Here is a 19,967-nt window from a genome sequence, read left to right as displayed (position 1 = left end):
GAAGTGCTGGTCCTCTACCGAGACCAAAAAAAAAAAATGCAACCCACCCACAACAATCAGAGGTCATTTGAATGCAACCGAATCATTAGAGACTCTCAGGATTTAAAAAGAAAAAGGAAATCTAAGAAGAAGAAAATGGAAATTTATTTTTTCATACTGTCAACAACCCCAGTTCATACAAAAACAATTTTAACATTACGTCAGCAGAAAAAGAAAAGCTCGAAAAGCTATTGTATTTTCACGCAGCATCCTTCTCGACTGTGGCTTCACGATGATTGAGGGTTCTTTCTGCTGGGCGAATGAATGAAATTTTCCGTTCGTGTACAATAAGATAGAGATACACCGCTGCGACCCATACCTTCACGGCTTGTATAAACAACCGCACAGCACAAGAGAATAAGAGGCGGGCGAGCGGGGGGCTCGCGCAGACGCGCACGTTCAGACCCCCCCACACACGCTATATAATATTAATATACCGGTGTGTCTCTGCTGGTGAACCTCTGCTCGCAGGTTGATGCCACCAAGCGCCAATAAGAGATCGGCTCAAAAGATTCCACATAACTATACCAGCCGTGTTACTGTACCTACTCTACCAGTACTACCTACTCTTATCAGTGCTGTACCTACTGTACCTACTATACCAGTCGTGTTATCTTGTATCTCTCTTGTCTCCCGACTATTTTTCGCTATTTTTCTTTTGATTATTCGATAGAATTTTTTTTCTTTTGAGAAGAAGAAGAAAGAAAAGAACGATTCCTCATTTTATTTCAATTTTCCGGACGATGGCCCCCACGTTGTCTCTTCAGTGCGCTACTGTTCCAGTTAGATTCACGCAAAATATCTGACGTCAACAATATGTCCTTACATGTTAATTCTTACAGGGATATTCAAATGCGAGTGCGTCGTTTTTTGTTTCTTTGCAGAACTCAAAGGTCTCACCTGGGCCCAATGCATTGACAGTACATCGATTGCTGTGGCTGCCATCGTTCCAACGTCCCAGGATTAATTTCCGGCCTGGCATATTATTTTGGATTTTCCAACGTAACTATATCTATAATCCACCCTACAAGATGATAATTATTTTTTATACGTAATTTATCAACCAACATTTTTATTCATTTACAGCCGGATTTCGCCCATCAATCTTGTTTGACTCCTCTGAGTCAATGTTGCCGGTGCCGCTTCGTCCGACCAGAAATTATAGCCACTTTGAATACCTTCGTCATTTACGCTTGTCCCATCAATAGCGAGTATGTGTTTGTCATTTCGTGTATTTTTTTTACGTTGAAGAATTCCAGGTCAATTTTTCCCCAATCTCTCATGTAACTGTCATACACTTGACATCAAGAATCGGGACAGAATTGCCTTTTGAAAGAAGAAAGTGACGTATGGTTTAACTCTCTTTTTGTTTTGACGACAGTTATATAGGAGTGTGCTGTCCAGACAATACCCAGCAAACTGTTCCAGCAACTCGGCCTCCGCCTCCGCCTCCCCCTACACCTACTACTCTAGCGCCCATTACGACCGCAGCTCAATCTACTAAAGCCCCTATTGCAACCACAGTCGCAGCAGTGCCGACTGCTGCCACACCCAAGAAAGGTAGACATTGTCTTACATTTGATGGTTTCTCAGATCGACTTTATGGACCTCATTGACACTCTAGGTTGCGGCGAGCTCAGGAAACAGATGACAAGGATCGTGGGCGGAGTTCCGGCCGATACGGGCGAATGGCCTTGGATGGCTGCTCTCCTCCGTGACAAGACAGATCAGTATTGCGGTGGAGTCCTCATCACAGACCAACACATTCTAACTGCCTCCCACTGCGTCGACAAGTATAACTTCCGTTATTCCAACCTTCATCAAGTCGAAGGCGGGGTTTTTACAAAACTAAAAATTGATTGTACGTCTAGGGCGACTCGGGTGGACCACTCGTGTACAAAATGGAATCCGGTCGATGGGCTGTGGTTGGAATCGTTTCATGGGGTACGCTATTCAAGTATTCATCAATAAAAAGATATTCAGACATTATAAGTACGTGAACGTAATTAATGTGTCACAAAAATTTTCACAGGCATTGACTCATTTGACGGCAAATGTGCAGTAGCTGGACAACCAGGTGTTTATACAAGAGTATCGGCAATCTCCGATTGGATTGATAAAATATCATCGATTTGATCGTTGAGACAAGTGAGATACCCCTTATAAATTCAATTTTTAAAAAACCTTGAAAAATCAAGCTATAGTTGTGATATATATATTCTGCCTTGTGTAAAATTGTTCACGTTAGAATTCAGTAGAATGTACTACTACCTGGACATAATATTTAGGCTAATTCAAGTTTATTCTGTGTCCCGTGAATATTTATAATGAAGCACGGTTTACTAAAGCAAAAAAACAAACAAACAAAACAAAAAAAAAAAAAAGGTGAAGTATTAAAAAACCCTATTCAATTTCAGAGTTTAGATCGCGGCCAATTGACCATTCGATGATAAAGATCCCAGTCACCGGTGGCGTTCAATTTCGAGTCAAAAAGATCCGTGGTGACTTGGGCAGGCGGTTTGTATGTCATGACCACCCAAACTATTTGCCCAGGTGATGTGGCCTCCGTATTTCTAATTTTGATGGTAAGCCTTGAACCGACAAAATAAAATCGAATCAATGAGTAATATTAAAGAGTCATTCAACAAGTTATGCCTGTAGGGCGTAAGCCAATCATGTTATTACCATCCAGTGAAATTAGGAGTATAGCTTCCTGTGGCGCTGGGTGATTCACTGTGGACGAGCGTTTGGTCGTTGTAGAGCTCGACGGTTACTCCATTCAAAGAATCGGCTAAGAAAAGATAGAAGGTAACGGGCGAAGAAGCCGCGACGAAAATCTTTCCAACTGTTCGTGTCTCGACGGAATAAGCTGGCAGCTGGCCGCCTTGCTGCAACGAAAGCGGATGACTGTCGCCCAAATCATCGGCCATTTCCCACTCTTGGGTTGTTTCGCGCACGTTAGCAGTGTAACCAGGCGGAGTAAGCGGACCCCAGATGGCGTAACACCTTCTTCCATTGAGAGCTTCGCCGTTGCAAGGTGGAACTTTAATAGTGACCTTCTTGTCTCCTCCAACAGTTGCAGTTTCGACAGTGGCCCCAGAGTAATCCTTCAGGACTGTGCCGGCCGGGAAATCGGTTCCTATAGTGACGGTTTGCCATACGGTCCAGCTGTCTGTGACGCCTATAATAGCCTTGGCGCTTCGTTCAATGACCAACAGATCGCCGGATCTGTGAGGTACTTTGTAAGCGCCCTCTTTGAAACGAAGATGTTGGTGGCACCAGATAATGTTGGCAATGTTCGACCGCATAGGCAACTGGGCAGCGTCTTTAGGATCGTGAGTGAACCGATTTCCAAGTTTTCCCAAATCAAAAAGGTCCTCGATGAAAACAGCGGGAGTTCCATCGACGGCGAATGCGACAGCATAAGCAGCTGATAGGCGTCCATCGTAAGGATCTATATGGGTCGCCAGTTCGTTTGAAGTGTCCCAGCCATTGTAATTACCATCGGTGGTCAAGATTGGCCGGAATGTGTCGTGATTGTTAACGAATGGCACGGTTCGCAATCGGTTTCCTTGCTGTGCCCCTGGGATGGATCCCATGTCAAAGTTGCCATTACCAGTGACGAGTCCATAAATGGATCCTCGAAGACCAAAGTCAAAAGTTCCCGCTCGATTTTGAACGCTGTTACACCAGTTGTCAAGCTCTGCGCCTCCTCCGACGTACTCTCCCACGGCGAACATTTCATCTCCTCCGCTAGCCCATCCGGCGTTAAATTGCAGATTGTAAAGGAAGTCCTCCATGGCGGACGGCAAAAAGTGTTTGACAGCGTCAAATCTCCATCCGTCGATTCCCATTTGCTTTTTGTACCAGATGATCCATTTGCGCACTTCGTTTCGCATGTAATCGGACGACTGCGGAGGATTGTATATGGCATTCGAGCTCTGTCCGTAAGCATCTGGATAGTAACAGACGTCAGGTCCCCAATATCCAGCGCAAATATCTCCGGACAAACAATCGTGTCCCTAAAAAATAAGAAAATATGTATTGCACATGTCAACATTCTGAAATTAACGGTATAAAATAATACTGGATTGTTGTGGAAATTTTCCCAGTTCTTTGGAAATCTTCCAGCTCGGGAAAGATAATCGGCTTCGTTTTCTGTCGTGGCAGGAGTGGCGAAACTGACATAACGGAAGTTTGTGTATTTATCGTTCCAGGCAGCCGGATCAGTCCCTCCGGAACCGTCGCTCGAACCGGCTCCAATTAAATGGTTAAGTACTCTGAATGTGATAGCAAGTTCAGGAGGGTAACATTTAAATAGCAGATAAGCGTTTATACCCATCTTGAACGACATCAATTCCATTGGCATGCATAATGGCCACCATACGGAGTAGCTCATCTTTAGTCCCGATGCGCGTTCCAGTGAAACCCTTTTGATACTTGTCTCCAAGATCGTAGTGGTCGAATGGGGCATAACCTACCCCATAGCCTTGATTTTTTATAGTCGGTGGTACCCAGACGGAATCGACGCCTATTTCGGCCAGTCTGGGTGACAGTTCGGCCAAATAGTCGGCCCATGCATTCGGGTAGTTATCGTTCTGAAACTCCCACCAAAAGCCTTGTAGCAACACTTTACTTTGTCCAACACCCAAAAACAGCAACCCAATCACCAGCAAGAACAACTTCATTCTATTACCAAAAAGTTAATCAGCTTGTAGTTAATTAATCCAATCTTTAGTTCTTAGAACGCTTTTATTTTAATTAATTGATATTGAATAGATTCTGATTTTCTTGCATTAAAAATTACCTTAAAAATTCAAGTTGAACACGCTTGGCTAGAATCTAGTTGTGCTTTTCATGTAGAATCACCGTTAACTGATTGGCTAGGTGATGTGGTTTTGTTAATTTTGTAGTTCATAATGACATAACGCCGCATCTGATAATTGCTCTGCTTGCATCAAATGTTGTTTTTCATTGCAGTTTGTTGACTGTATGCCAAAGGTTATTTTTTGTTTTTCTGCTTGGCCCAAAAGAATCAATATTTGTTTGCTCTGACGTACAAGCGCCAATGCCGATCAGGTGCTAACCATTACGAAATCACTAACAATTTCAAGGGGTGACCTATTTCAAAGTCTCTTTTTCTCGTATCATACATTATCTTGATACACGTTTAAATTCACATCCTGTAGAGTTGCCGTGTCGTTTTACTCCAGAAGTTCTTGATTTTTTTTTTCAAATCTAAAACGAACAAAATTGAATATGACAAAATTGAAAGTGATATTGCTTTTTATCGTAAGATGGAGTCACGCTCCTGTAACGTTTTGGCCCTTAGTTGTTATGTGCGATTTGAATCGATGTCAAGTTGCGTGTGGTGCTATTTGTTGGCTGTTGGGTGTGGTAAAATTGTAGCAGCCCAAATACCGGAAGGAAATTGCTTCCTTTTGATGGAATCGTTTCGTGGTATGAAGCCAAATGAGGACGCAAAACAAGACGGTTGCATCCCATGTTCAAAAGAAACAAACTTTTTGTATCAAAAATTCGAGCAGTGCAATATTCACAATGCTGCTTAAAAAAAAAACACACAATTTTAATAATACTCATTGGACAAGGTTTTCTGAAATCATACATGTATGTATAGCTGCGGCCGTGAAAGAACCGTCGAAACGCATTAGTACATTGGGCACCTTGCTTTTATTGTCAAGAAGGAATCGGATGGAATAAGACAAAAAAATCCACATATAAAAGCGACACACTGTAAATCACATCTCCTATTCTTGTGTTTCGCATAAACAAACGACCCTGAATCTTTATTATGGCGTTCATGTAATTTCACGCATAGTTTAGAAATTCTCCGTCAAGTAAATCCCAGTAAATCCCGGCGAATAGCGTGAATATTACGCCAGAACGTCTGCGAGAATTCGACATTCACCCAATTTTTTTATCATTGCTTAAGCCTTCCTGAGAAATAATTTGCAAAGTATGTGATTGTTCTACGTTGCCGTCGTGTGGCGATCTCATCTGAAAGTAAACAAATTTACTCTTAGCGGTTAAAATAATGCATACTACCTTGCAATATACGTTTGGTTATCGGCTTTTGACCGACATTGACCAAATCAATTTAATGTAAAGCCAAATATATATTAATGAAACTAGCTAAAAAACCACATCGTCAATCTCAGTCCAAGGCGATCGCCAAATTAGCGCCCTGTCGTGTAAACATATAGCTTACCGCTCCTTCGTTCAAGTCACCACTGATTAAAATGGCCCCCACGTTGTCTCTTCAGTTGCGCTACTGTTCCAGTTGGATTCACGCAAAATATCCGACGTCAACAATGTGTCCTTACATGCTCTTGTTTTTTTACAGGGATATTCAAATACGTAACCGGAAACATGTAGTTCATAGAGAAAATGACGTCACCAAGGCAATTCTGTTTGGCCTTTCCCATTCGGGTTCCTGGTATACTTTTCTTTTGTGAGAATTGGGAAAAGCCCGGCATTTATTACACGATGCCAAGACTGTGAAGACGTGTGTGTGCCTGTGCCTGTGTGGCGAGGAGAACTTTCACTATGGTCATGATGTCCGTCTCACTCAGATCCGGCACAGGTAGAGCATCTACCAACATGGGGGAAACCCAAATTTAAAAAAGACGACATTGGCATTGAGTGCTACATGTTTCGTCTTGAGAAATAAAAATAATAAAAAAGCAGGTAATTGCAAGGAAAGGTAAGCACAACGAACAAGAAAAACTAAAATCTTCTAGTCGTAATCTCAGCTCCATTAAACACGACAGAATGATTTTACCTGTTTACAGTTTAAACCTATCCTCCCCTAACATATGGTACGGTATTCACTTTCGTTGTACTCGGTGCTCTTTTTTCCCTCTCTTCCTTCTTTTTATTATTGTCCTTTGTCTTCGATTGCGCATTTTTCAATCTAAGCCGACTGTAGAGGCCTTGGAAAAATAGAAAAGAAGAAGAAAAATGGCCCAGGTAAGCCGTAAATGTGTGGGTGTATGGGAAAAAAAAGAAACATTGAAGAGAACAGGAGAGAACCAAGGTTCGTGGTTGAAGCGGCCATTACATACTCGCAGCCTCAGTCTCCCGTCAGCTGCGCACGGTGTCACAGGTGGATTTCACCGTCTCTGCTCTCTGGCCCCAACGCATCGTAATCACCTCAACAATTGGTCAACTTATACCATTCTCACATTTCTATTCCCTCTCTTCATTTGTATTTTGTGAGAGTGCGTGTTGGTCGCATCGTGACGTGATTTCGACCCCCGGATGATTTCAGTGTTAAAATGATGGGGAATTCAGCCACATCACGTTGGGTATATTTGACCGTCGGCCTCATCGTAATGGCTGAATTAGTGACGGTCAGCGGCCGTGGCCACATCGACTACCCATCATCGTTCGGGCCTAAAGAGCGAAGGAAACGTCAAGGTAGAATGTCATTCTTTTTTACTAGTGCTAGTCTATTGAAATCGTGAAATATTGTAAAATGTTACATCGGTAAGCGAATAACGGAATTGTTGAGTTCGTGCAAATATTCTTTGAGGGATGGCGAACGAAGCCGAGAGAATATTAAGGCAAGGCGAAGAAGAGTCGGCTCACAGTCTGAACCTTGGGGATAAAGAGTGTATGGCGCAACGTACAAAATAGCCGGCGGACAATTTTTTTTTTTCTTTTTTCTATCCATTTCCTCTTTGTTGATTTTCATTCAGCCGCTTCTTTTCAATTCTTTCGGCTTTTTCTACTCGATTCGTGAATCATCAGTCACTGTTGCCCAATTTCTTAAAATTGTTTAGTTCTATTCACATATGTACGTCAGTTATTTGTTTCATTTGTCCATGGTAATATTTCCAAATATGGGAATGAATGAGGAAGGAAATGAAAACCTGGAAGTTAGTCGCACGAAACGATTTTAGTCGAACGACCTTGCTCGTCTCGGATGCCAACTGCCGGAGCATTTGAAATATCTCGTTTATTTTAAGAACGCAAATGGGAAAAGTAGATATCCTTGAGTGTCGTCTTTCGATTTGGTAGATTAATATATCCGTTAATTCGATTTTTTTCCATTTATTTCAAACATTAGATACAAATTTACCCATAATTCCTTTAGTTCCTCTTAAGGAAATATTTTGTTTCTCTGGAATAACCTCTAACTTGTTATTAATGAGTTTTAAATGATTTGTTTACTCTGCTCGCAACAAGTAATTAGTGGCGTAGGAATTTTGTCATGGATTAAATTGAGTGTATCGAAGGGCAAAATGAACTAATATTTGATCTACACTTCTTCAGTAATGAAATTCACCTTTATTTCTTTGAATTTATATAAATATACAATTATACATACCTATATATTTTTTTTTTACATACAGTTGATCAAAATGACGCGTTCAGTCTGCTTTCGTCATTGAGCCGACCGGCTGGCGGGACTCCCGCCACTCAGGCTTCAAATGGTGCTGCTACTGGGAAACAATTAGATTTGAATAACAACGCATTCGGAGGTCTAATTGGCGGAATCTTCAACCAAGCGTTGAGCAATTTGGCCCGTCCTGCAAACAACGGTGGCGGAGTAAATTCAGGTTTGGGTATCTTCGGAAATCCGCAGGCCTGGGCCAACTTCGGTGCTAATCCACAAGGCGTTCCGTTTCAGCAGCAGCCAGGAGGAGGAGGTGGAGACGTCAGTTTTCCTGGTAAAGTTACCACAACGACTACTAAAGCTACCACGACAGCTAAAACTAAAGCGACAACGACTGCAAAAGCTACGAAAAGCAAACTTACAACAACCACTAAAAATCCGCCAACAGAAATAACCATAGTTAATCTCGCTGATGTGCCAGGTTGGTGAAGGTTTCCGGTTGTTGGCTTTATTCATCTGATTTCATGTAGTTAGTTTAGCTGAAACACGATCCAAGATTTAGCACATATTCTTATGACACATTTCCTTTTTTATCTACCAAAAAGTTTTCCACTATTTTGCTTTGGTTACTAACTCTTAAACTAAAAAAGAACCATTCCTAAAAAAAAAATGCCTAGCACTTGTAGAGCACGTTCCATTAATTTTCTTGGAGTCAGGTCTACAGGTTTCATTTTTGACACTTTACTGGTAACATCTGAGCAATGTCATTGATTCTTTTTGTTGTGCGATTATGGAACTGGACGGTGTTGGCATATTTGGCTTCGGCAGGAAGAGCATAACGACAAGGTGATGGATTAACTGCTAGACGGACGCAACTGATGAATCAAAGTCTATTTGTTTTAATGCGTCATGTATTTTTGTGCCTTTTTCCTTCAACGATCGATTTGGATACAAAGGAAACAGACCAAACAATTTCTTCCCTGGCAGTCCGGAATTTTGCCGTCAACGACCGAATAGTCGGAGATGTCGTCCGAGTCCCGAAATTGATCATGGGCATGGACACGGCGAAATTTTTTCAACTCACTCTCCTATTGCCAACTTGCCCCATGGTATTTAATTCAACAGCGAAACAAGAAAATGCGAGACTCTTCCAAGAATTATGATTGAATTTTTGATTGAATTTGCACGTAGACGTAGCTAGCTCATGTTCTGTAGTTACCCTTTGATTTTAAATGGTTCGCCTTTAGTTATAGAATTACTCTAATTTTTTTTTTGTTTCCTTGTAGAACTCAAAGGTCTCACCTGGGCACAGTACATCGACAGCACATCGACGCTGTGGCTGCCATCGGGCACCAACGTCCCAGGATTCATTCCCGGCCGGGCATATTATCTTGGATTTGGCAACGTAACTATATCTAATATCCATCCTATTTGATGATTATTATACTTAATTCATCACCTATTATTTATATTCATATACAGCCGGATTTCGCCTATCAAACATGTTCGACTCCTCTGAGTCAGTCTGGCCGGTGCCGCTTCGTCCAGCACTGTGCCCGGCAAGAAATTATAGCTACGTTGAATGCCTTCGTCAGTTATGCTTGTCCCATCGGCAGCGAGTGAGTTTTTGTCATTTCGTGTCATGTTTTTGTTTTCTTTAAGTTGAAGAAATTCCAGGTCAATTGCCTTTTAAAAGAAGAATGTGACGTATGGTTTAACTCTCTTTTTGTTTTGACGACAGTTATATGGGAGTGTGCTGTCCAGACAATACCCAGCCAACCGTTCCATCAACTCGGCCTCCGCCTCCACCTCCCCCTACACCCGCTCCTACTACCCTAGCGCCCATTACGACCGCAGCTCCAACTACTAAAGCCCCTATTGCAACCACAGTCGCAGCAGTGCCGACTGCTGCCGCACCCAAGAAAGGTAGACATTTTTCTTACATTTGATGGTTTCTCAGATCGACTTTATGGACCTCATTGACACTCTAGGTTGCGGCGAGCTCATGAAACAGACGACAAGGATCGTGGGCGGAGTTCCGGCCGATAAGGGCGAATGGCCTTGGATGGCTGCTCTCCTCCGTGACAAGACTGATCAGTATTGCGGTGGAGTCCTCATCACAGACCAACACATTCTAACTGCCTCCCACTGCGTCGACAAGTAAAACTTCCCCTAACATCCATCCAGTAGAAGGTTGATATGATTAACACAAATTTTCGAATCCACCGTCTAGTTTCAAGCCAGAGGAGTTGACCGTTCGACTGGGCGAATACGATTTCAGTCAGGTGAGCGAGGCTCGCCGGGATTTCGGTGCGGAAGCCATCTACATGCACGAATCGTACGACCGGCGAACCTACAAGAATGATATTGCTCTCATCAAACTCAAGACGAAGGCCACGTTCAACAGCGACATTTGGCCCATCTGTTTGCCTCCGTCAAATGTTGTTCTCGAGGGACAGAGCGCATTTGTCACAGGTTTGGCTTTTTTCTAACGCTAAATCAGTTGTTGTTAATCATCGTATGAACTCTGATTTCTTTAGGATGGGGAACGACGTCATACAGTGGACAAGCTAGCGAAGTCCTGTTGGAAGTAATCCTACCCATTTGGGCCCTGGCTGATTGCCAAAAGGCTTACACTCAGCCAATCAGTGAGCAACAGCTATGTGCCGGATACAAAGCAGGTGGCAAGGACTCTTGTCAGGTAAGAAAAAAGAGTGTTGGCATCCGTATTGATTGCCGCTAATATTTGACATCTGCAGGGTGACTCTGGCGGTCCGTTGATGTATCAAATGTCTACTGGCCGATGGGCGGTAGTGGGCGTAGTCTCTTGGGGTAAGGAACATCTTCATTCGTTTTGTTATTTTGAATGAGTTTTTTCACACGCTATTCTTCGCTCGGACAGGCATCCGCTGCGCAGAGAAAGACAAGCCGGGCGTGTACACTCGAGTGACTTCCTATTCAGACTGGATAAAGGCCAAAGTTTTGTCTTAAAGAAGAATTCCGACAGTCACAATACATTACTAAACTCTTCCGCTTGCTGCTTCAAACCGGACTACGCATTTAGCGCCAGCCATCGATCGACGGTTTTTTACTATTATTATTATTATTATTATTATTTTGGCTTCCACTTCATTTCAAGTCGCCAATCACGGGAACTTCACTCTTTTCTTTCATCTGTCCTTCTTTCCATAGCGCAGTCGTTGACTTCTTCTTCCGTTGCATTTAAACTTTTTGGTCACCCGCGAAGGAAAACGTCAGCCGGCTGCGCCTTTCCACACTCTTCTGCCAATACCTTTCTTTTTTTTCCACCCTCTATATATATATATTCAATGAAATCCGTTCGAAAAATCCGTAAAGTTATTGCATTGTGTCAAACCAGTTTATATGAGAAAGGGTTGCATTACTCGTGAAATTACACGTTTTGTTGTTGCCAAACAACTACGATATATTTTGCCATTTGATTGAATTTGATAACAGATGACGCCAAAGAGATCGGAAGCGTATTTTGTTGTGAAAGATATGAAGCTGAATGGACCCATTCACGGATGATTGCGTGACGGGAAGTTGAATTTTCCATTCCATTCGGGTCAATTCAAATGGAGAATCAATGGGGAATGGAATTGTGGGCATTACATTTGATTCCGATTATATGATACGATCTATCACGAAGGACACGTTCGGCCTTTTATGGACGTTTAATTCAATTCGTTTGCCGGTCCAGCTGGATTCGCTTATCGCTAATCAATGCTTGTAATAAATATAGGAAACTCGGGTCTTCTCGCAATAACGGCCGCTTGCTGGTGGAACGACTTTCTACGGCCAATAAAACGAACGAACGGGACTTTTGAATTTAAAACAGCTGGATGCCAATGCAGTTGATTACGTTTTCACGTAACCTGATTCTAGAGAAGGGCTGGCCTTGTTATGCAACCGACCCTCCCAACTCCCACAAAAAAGAAAATCATAAAATAAAAGTGCAAACCTTTCAATCCATCACTTCCTGCTCGGCGTAGATTAAATGAACCATTGAAAATTAGCCTTGTCGTTCTAGTCGGATTTCAGTTATCTTTATTGAAGTTGAACGGAGATGAGGAAATTAGTTAGCCGCCATTATGCATTGTACACCCACAGTAGCTGGGAGAGACGTCACGGTGTACAGTTTTGTCGAGGGCGGAAAGTGCGCGCTTGCGAAAGACGAGGTGACGATACGCTAGCCGATACGCCGTATATGCAAATGTTGCTTAGTTTTTTATCCTTGGCCATGTTGCGTAAGCAAGCAAGGGGAACGGCTGCTAAATGGCTCGGTTGCATGTCCCGAGTCCGCCTTGTTTATTGAATGTTTTAGGAGACGACAACGCGGCGGAGACATTGCTGGGCTGTTTGCCATACAAGGAATCACCCGTGTTATCCAACAGGACAACTTTGCTATGAGCATAGTAAAAAACAAAAAGAAACGAAACTTTCGCCTAATCTTAATCGATCTGAGAAAAAGAAGAAGAAGAAGAAGAAGAGAGCTACTCGATGGGGGCCAGTCGGCTATGGGCCGGCCGCTGTGGGGCAAAAGCCATGATTCTCTTTCTCGGTACCGTATAGGTTCCTCGACGACGACTAGTCCAGCCGCCTCTACTGCCTAGCCGTCCAGCAGCCTCATCATGGCCCTTCGGCCCGCGTCGCCATCGCCAGATCTTATTTCTTGGAAAACGAGGTCTTTTGATTGTGATGCAGTTAACGTGTCCTCGCCGAGGAATTTTTGATAAAAAACCAAAATACGCCCTTCTCCTCCTCTTCGCTCGCCGCGCATAACCTCCTCCTCCTCCTCCCCCAATCAGCCGCTCAACTCGCCATCGTTTAGTTCGATATCTCCGCCGCACAAAAACTTTTCATGTCCGTCTGGCGCTGGGCTTCAATTAAGCCATATATCTCGACTCAAAATCGACGTACAGAGAAACACACTTTTTTTTATTATTATTATTTTATTTGCTTTGATTCAAAGCGCCAAATCATTTATTTGATTTGTTTATTTTTTTTTTTTCAAACGGGAGATCGATCGCTAGTACAAGGTAAGCACAGCAGATGGCCAAGGTGCAATGAGCAAGAGAGCGGTCAAAACGAAATAACGTCCATCCAACAAATGCAACGAGGAGAACAACAATCACTCCTCGTAGAGTGGGCGATTTCAACGTTTATTGCTTTTACGCAGCTCGACTGAATTGGAAACAAGGAATCTAAGCTGCTCTCCGGGACTGTTATCCGCTGCCCAGCATTTCAGTATTCTCCAACTAGGCCAACCGTTGGGCAGTTAAACACCGGGATCACCCTATTGTTGGGTCTTAGCAAACTGCGTCCCTCTCGTCAGCAATATCAGCGGCAGCCGAGAGTCGTTAAAAATTATGAGTCGCAATGAAAAAAACGGCCACATCTCGAAAGGGGGGAAAAAAAGAAGGCGAAAATTGTTGTTATCCTCGTGTCTATTTTGCGATTCGAATCTCTCCTTATTATGGCCCCCCTTTGCATGTTGTATAACAGTCTCTTCTAGACTACCTCTTGCTCATTAAATTGTCGACTATTACTCTCCTCCTCCCCTGGCTGCTGCCTTGCCTTGTGTGTGTGTGTGTTTTTTACAAGTCACGTCTTGACCGTTTTCTTTATCATCCCGTTTTCTAGTTTGAATTTTTATGACGGCCCTCGCCAAAGCTTTAATCACCGAGGCGATCTCACCTTAATGATCTCTTATCGCGATTTGATCGGACGTGTCAGATGTTTCTTCATTGTTCAGTGGATCATGGGTCCTGGACAAACAATACTGCTAATCAGGTTCACCTGCTGCTTGGCGATACTATCTATCATCGCCCCCATGCAAATCCTTGGTGTGGTGGTGGCAACTTTATCTCTAAAGGAGCGCGATTATTATTCGGCCAACGCGCATTTCAATATCAAACAGAGGCGACATTTATTTTCCCTATCTTTCTCGGTAGATTGGCAAATGCATTTGGACACACAATTGACCCGTCGAGTGACTTGCGATTCAATTGTACAAACAAGAGTTTCAGTTATACCCACGTTTGATAAAGTGAAGCGCAACAGTGCGACAGAATTATCGTTTGAACTCTATTGACGCCTTTTATGATCGTCACGTCCTAACGTGAACTTAAAAGCTTTTCAACTTTTAGGAGAGAGATTATTAGTAAGAACGTCATCTCCTAAATAGTCTCTGCTGACGGCTCGACGGATTCAAAAGGACTAACCGATCGTGAAATATACGAAGTGACAATTTCATGAGAGAAGATGAAGAGCGCGTCAATCGACTGACTGACAATCAAATCCTCCGATCCGGTTCCCCTGGTCGGTGGCTTTTTCTCTTTGGCGTTCGCCTGACTGTGTTCTGCTCGACGACTCAACTAAAATGGCGAGAAGAATAACCCAAAAGTTTCTACCATATCAAACTGTTATCTATCAACTTGTACAGCTCCATGACTGGGATCGCAGCTTTCGTCTCAACATCTCGTGAGTGGCAGATGATAGCAGTCGGTTCGGATAATACGTCATAACACTAAATGGGGGGACGGAGACTGGGAGTCTGCGGTGGCGGCGCGAAATCGTGAAGAGCTCTCCGCGTTGGCGTTGATGGTGTCAATCCATCAACCAGTTGGAGGTTGACGCCCGTCCAACAGCAATAATCACGACGCGCCAAAACGCTCCAGCATGGCAACCGGCGGCGGTAGAGTTCGTTCGATTATATACAACCATCCTTCCGGCGCAAGTACGTATCAATCCGGGAAGATATATAGGGAGGAGGAGTAGTCAGGGAATCAAATTTCCCATCAAAGGTGCGGAAGATGTTATAAAGTAGTCGGGAAAAGAAGAAGAAGAAGAAGGAGTAGTAGTAGTCGACCCGTGCGTACGTACAACGCCGAGATAGGCGGAGGCGGATAACGGAGCGGTCCCGACAGCCAAAGCGGCCAATACATAAAGGCTCTAAAGAGGTAGGAGGGGGAATAACACTTACTCACTCAACTCGACTGTTAACTGGCGGCGCCGCGGCCCGAGCCCCAGTGATTAATGTCTAATTAACACTTGGAAGAGTTAGTCCTTTCCAGCGTGAATGTGTGTATTCGGTAGAGGGAAATAAGGACGCGGACCAAGGCTCTGTGCTGTTGCTGCTGATGCTGCACACTCTCCTCCTGGCAACTCGAAAATGTACAAGAGGCGACTGTTGAGCTGTTTTTCTTTCGATTATCAGACAACACGGACCTGGCTGGACCTTTTAAGGTAAAAACAAAAACAAAAAGGAAAAAATTATCATAACCCGTCTTCTTGACCGAAAGTACACGCTGATGGACCCGCTCAGGTGTATTAGGTTATAAATACTAGACAGAAAAAATCGTGCAACATAACCGGCTCTTCTCATCGGGGCGGGGGACGGACGCCTCCAACGTTTCAGATGAAAAATCCAAAAAAGTCGAACAAAACTTTGACATCTCCTTGCGTATGATTTTTGCTGTTATTGTTATGTCAAGAAAAAGACAAAAAGATTTGTAAGGAAGAAAAAGAGAGTGATCTGTCACTATTTGTTGTTTATAGAAGAAAAGGCGAAACAAAAAGCCAGTCGAGATGGTCATCTCGTCTAGTCGTCATTTGGCCGATTCTTATCACTCGTCTTTTGCCATAATAATAACATGAGACAAACCTCCCTTTCTTGCTCCCTTCTTTCCAACACAATGACTCAATTCCCCGATGCGTCCGGTCCACACCCGAATTCTCTATCGTGTTTGGTTGGCTACATTCGTCAGCGCCCAAAAATCCTGGACTACTGGGAGTTTAGTATATAGTCAACGACAACAATAACTGTGCAAACACTATCCACGCCATGCTGGGTTTTTCCCTTGAAAAAATGATTCCGACTCGAGTGTGCTGTTGTCCTACGCCCCCCTTAGCAACCGCGTTACGCAATTGATGAGGGAAATCGGCGATTCTCTGGCACATGCTCAAATCATTTCCCAGACGAGCGTCACCTCTCCGGTCGACGATGCATTTGATTTCAGCAAGAGATTGAAAGTGGAAGATCAATCGAGAACGCGTTGTGGCGCTCGGGATTTTCTAATAAACTGGAAATCGACGATGAGATCGATGGGAACTTTTAAAAGTCAAAGCTCATTTGAATAAATCAAAGAGGATGAAATGGGCAATTAATGATGGACCTTCCTTGTTTGAGTTGGACAGGACAGATTGAAAAATCTGCCAAAATCCTTGTCCGTGTGTTTCTGCACTTTGAGCGCTGACCTTCATCCACCTGATTGGCAGACTCGATAAAATTATTCACCGTCACTTTTCCGAATTTATATATCTCGTCGTCTCGTGTCTGGAAGTGCATTCCCTCCAGCACCGATATCGAATCAAATCCGTGGAATTGTTCATCAAGTCCCATGTGTTTTCTTCTTCCCTTTTTTTCTTGTTCAGCTTTTAGAGGGGGGATAAAATCATATGCAGGAACCACAAGAAAAAGAAGAAGAAGAAAAGAGGGAATATGTTAAGAGTTATCCTCTTTCAGCTATAGACTTACTCTTAACATTTGTTCCATCTTCTCTTTATAAGTTGTCATGTCAAGTCACAACCATCTCTCCAATAGTCCACCCCACCTTGGCAACTCCTCCCTTTTCTTCTTCTTCTTCTTGCGGAGGTGTGCTATCGGCAGGCAAGTTTCTCCCAGCGGGGTACATGGAGAATGGGGTAAAGAACGACGAGCCTATGGTACAGCTCTTGAGAATATCTTGACGGCCAGGAAATGGGAGGAAATGTCAATGTTCTGCTAAACAAAGTGAAGTTCTTTTCTTTTTCGTTCCCCTTCGATTTTTTCTCCCTTCCATTTCTCTTTTTCCCGGGTTGGGGCGTGGGGTGTTTGCATTGAATCGACTCTTTTTTTTTTCGAGGGGAGAAAAAAAGGAAATTTAAAAAAACAAATACACACAATAATATGAAAAGAAAACGGAATAAAAGAAAAGGCAAAAACAAAAACAAAAAATTGACGTGCAGTTGGAGATCGTAAAAAAGTTTATTGCAACCTGGTGCGATCGACAGGTTGCGCCGGAGTATAAAAAGCCGGGAGGCAGAGCGATTTCTCATTAGCGGCCGGTTGATATTTATCTCCCGTGCTCAACCCATACTCACTGGCCAGCAACAAACATCAACCGCGAAATCAAAACAGCATTTTTTTTTTTTTTAAACAAGAAAAATATCCCTTACGGTCAAATTTGCGTAAATACTTGGAACAAATTTCGTTGTTACTCAAAAAGAAAAACCCAGCGGAAGAGAATAACGTTACGGTGGCGGCTCATCAAGGAGAAACGAAACAAGGTCGTCTCTTATTCCTCCAGTCAGCGCGGATGGCTAATTTTCCAATGATTAAAATTTGCATATTCATTTTGTGAACGCCCATTTTTCCCTGTTCACTTTAGCTTCTTATCTCATCGGCGGCCGGCCACAGAGCGGCTGGCCGTCGGAACCGAACGCAGTCGGTAACGGTCGCATTATACCAATCTGTGGCGGACATCACCGTGCGCGCGCGATCGTATTGGTTGCCCCTGTTTGTAGACCAATCACATCTGAAATTCCGGATGATGATGAACCCATCCAGACGTGCATTTCGTCAAGATTATACGTGCACACGCACACCTTGATGATGTTTGTGCTTATTTCTTCCGATTTCTTCTTATTTTTTTCCCCTCTGATCGGGCGGTTCATTTGCATTCGATTGGATTTTTTGAAAATGATTATTCCTCTGGTCGACTCTGTGATTTGTTTTCATTTTTTCCCCCTTTTTTTGATCAGTCCGAATGATTACGAGAAGCGTAGCTGCCAAAGGGCGACCTTGCCGTAGAGGAATCTTATACTATACTTAAACGCTGGGGATTGCCAAGCCCATTTGTTTGGCTGGCATACGATAGTAGTTGCCAAACCCAGCATAAAGTTGCCAAGAATTCACAATGTAGTGACGAGCCCCTTCCAATCAAAAACGGACAAAGTCGCAGACAAAAGTTTTTATATTCCCTTTGAGCTTTTTGTCAGGTTTGGCCTGCTGGCTAATTTATTCATCCGCTGCTCTTTTCGTCGCTCTGCACACACACAATAAACATAGGAATACCGTCACTTCCATATGTGTCCCACTTTACAGCAATTCATTGAATGAGTGTCATTGTATGTGTACATACAAACACCCTCCGTTATAATAAATGAATAAATGATTTATGAAAATCGTTGAAGAAGCGGGCGAGTTCAATTTAAATTGAGCGCCACACAGCGCCAGACTGAAAATGTGTAGACAAATCATAATTCAGATAACACGTCTGTATACCGTTAAGGTCTTTTCTTTTGGACGGAGGGGGGGGGGAAATATGTAGGGGAGATAAAGAAAAAAAAAAAGATGACTTGACGGAGTAGAGTATAGAAACGGATTCAATTACTTAAATACAACTTGGCGTGGAAGGAAACAACAACAACACTATACAGCACCGGAGGAAATAACTGGCGAGAAAAAGAACATTAATATTACAAGAGAGAAAAATAAAAATAAAAAAAGAGTCTTTTATGATTTCCAAGACGGAGGAGACTCATGTGGCTTCATTTATTAAAGGCAGCAGATGTCTATCAACATCTCGTCCCAACACTATTCTTCTCCAGCAGCTTCTTTAACTTCTTCTTCTTCTTTCTTTCTTTTGTTGTGTGCTGTATATATGCATACAGCAATCCAGCATATTCATGTTTATATTTTCCTCTTCTGCCTGGAAAATCTAGTCCAAATACTACAAGGGGGGAAGAAAAATAAGAAAACTGGCTGGTTCAGGTGAAAAAGGGCGACGCGGGAGAGATAAGAGCTCAGCCACACAAGAGAGAGAAAGAGGGGTCGAACCTCCCTGCGATTTGGTTCTCATGATGGAGGCCAGCAGAGTCGATGAATGCATCGGCAGAGAAAAATGAGCGAGAGAAAGAAAGAGAGAAAAAAGGAAGGAAGGACTAAAGGGGGATTCAAAAACGGTCAAGAAGGCGCCTGGCCTGGCTGGCAGACGTCTCGGCGCGGAGACGTTTCGCTCTTATATACATTGTCCAGCCAGCAGGGCCACGACAACAGCACACAAGTCAAAATATCGGAGAGACTGCGACTCCACAACGCTCTTAAGAGATATTGGCTTCTCCTTTCGTCTTCGTCTTCTTCTTCTTCTACTTTTAGGATATAGTATACTGAGTGAGTGACAAATATTGACACGATCTTGTGTCACACAGTGCTGACTCTCTCTCTCCACTTCTCCACTTCTCCACTACTACTATACTACTACTCCTATAGCCAGAATAGTCGAAGGCTCTGTATCTAAAGAGCCTTTGTCGTCCGTCTCTCTGCTGTCCGGCCCCACAATTTATCTCTAGCTGTTTTTTCGTTTTCTTCTTCTTCTTCTTCTTTTTTGGCTGCTGCTCTCCTTGTTGATGTATACTTCTTCTTCTCCTGGACCTGTCCGATAGCGAGGCAACCGCTGTCGGTTTTGTCCACTTCTCTCCCGCTTTCTCCGACGACAAAACA

The 19,967-nt window shown here is 43.3% G+C and overlaps 3 protein-coding genes across 4 annotated transcripts; 2 read left to right on the top strand and 1 right to left on the bottom strand.

Annotated features, from left to right (window-relative positions):
• Window positions 1-855: 855 nt before the first annotated feature.
• Window positions 856-2,201, top strand: LOC124192473 (transmembrane protease serine 9-like). The gene is made up of 7 exons (XM_046585803.1): window positions 856-897; window positions 961-1,041; window positions 1,126-1,250; window positions 1,421-1,599; window positions 1,664-1,832; window positions 1,911-1,983; window positions 2,072-2,201. The coding sequence occupies exons 1-7, from the start codon at window positions 856-858 to the stop codon at window positions 2,102-2,104; spliced, it is 702 nt and encodes a 233-aa protein (XP_046441759.1). The 3' UTR covers window positions 2,105-2,201.
• Window positions 2,202-2,322: 121 nt separating this feature from the next.
• Window positions 2,323-4,974, bottom strand: LOC124198232 (alpha-amylase-like). Its single transcript, XM_046593979.1, has 5 exons — window positions 4,847-4,974; window positions 4,378-4,728; window positions 4,127-4,319; window positions 2,725-4,061; window positions 2,323-2,630 (listed from the first exon to the last, which is right to left on the bottom strand). Exons 2-5 carry the CDS (start codon window positions 4,725-4,727, stop codon window positions 2,453-2,455), a joined length of 2,058 nt encoding a protein of 685 aa, XP_046449935.1. The 5' UTR covers window position 4,728; window positions 4,847-4,974; the 3' UTR covers window positions 2,323-2,452.
• A 2,009-nt stretch (window positions 4,975-6,983) lies between these two features.
• Window positions 6,984-11,847, top strand: LOC124198252 (proclotting enzyme-like). Of its 2 annotated transcripts, XM_046594018.1 has the most exons (11): window positions 6,984-7,479; window positions 8,418-8,735; window positions 9,358-9,510; window positions 9,688-9,806; window positions 9,884-10,020; window positions 10,143-10,327; window positions 10,393-10,561; window positions 10,635-10,876; window positions 10,942-11,102; window positions 11,161-11,233; window positions 11,304-11,847. In XM_046594018.1, exons 1-11 carry the CDS (start codon window positions 7,338-7,340, stop codon window positions 11,390-11,392), a joined length of 1,788 nt encoding a protein of 595 aa, XP_046449974.1. In that variant the 5' UTR covers window positions 6,984-7,337; the 3' UTR covers window positions 11,393-11,847. The 2 variants fall into 2 exon arrangements, with proteins under 2 accessions (XP_046449974.1, XP_046449983.1); XM_046594027.1 differs by lacking the exon at window positions 9,358-9,510 and having other exon boundaries at window positions 7,092-7,479; window positions 8,418-8,882.
• Window positions 11,848-19,967: the final 8,120 nt, after the last annotated feature.

This window comes from Daphnia pulex, chromosome 1 (genome assembly GCF_021134715.1).
Source record: "Daphnia pulex isolate KAP4 chromosome 1, ASM2113471v1".
Lineage (NCBI taxonomy): Eukaryota > Metazoa > Arthropoda > Branchiopoda > Diplostraca > Daphniidae > Daphnia > Daphnia pulex.
Note: the sequence above shows the minus strand (reverse complement) of the source record. Positions and strands in the feature narration are given on the sequence as shown.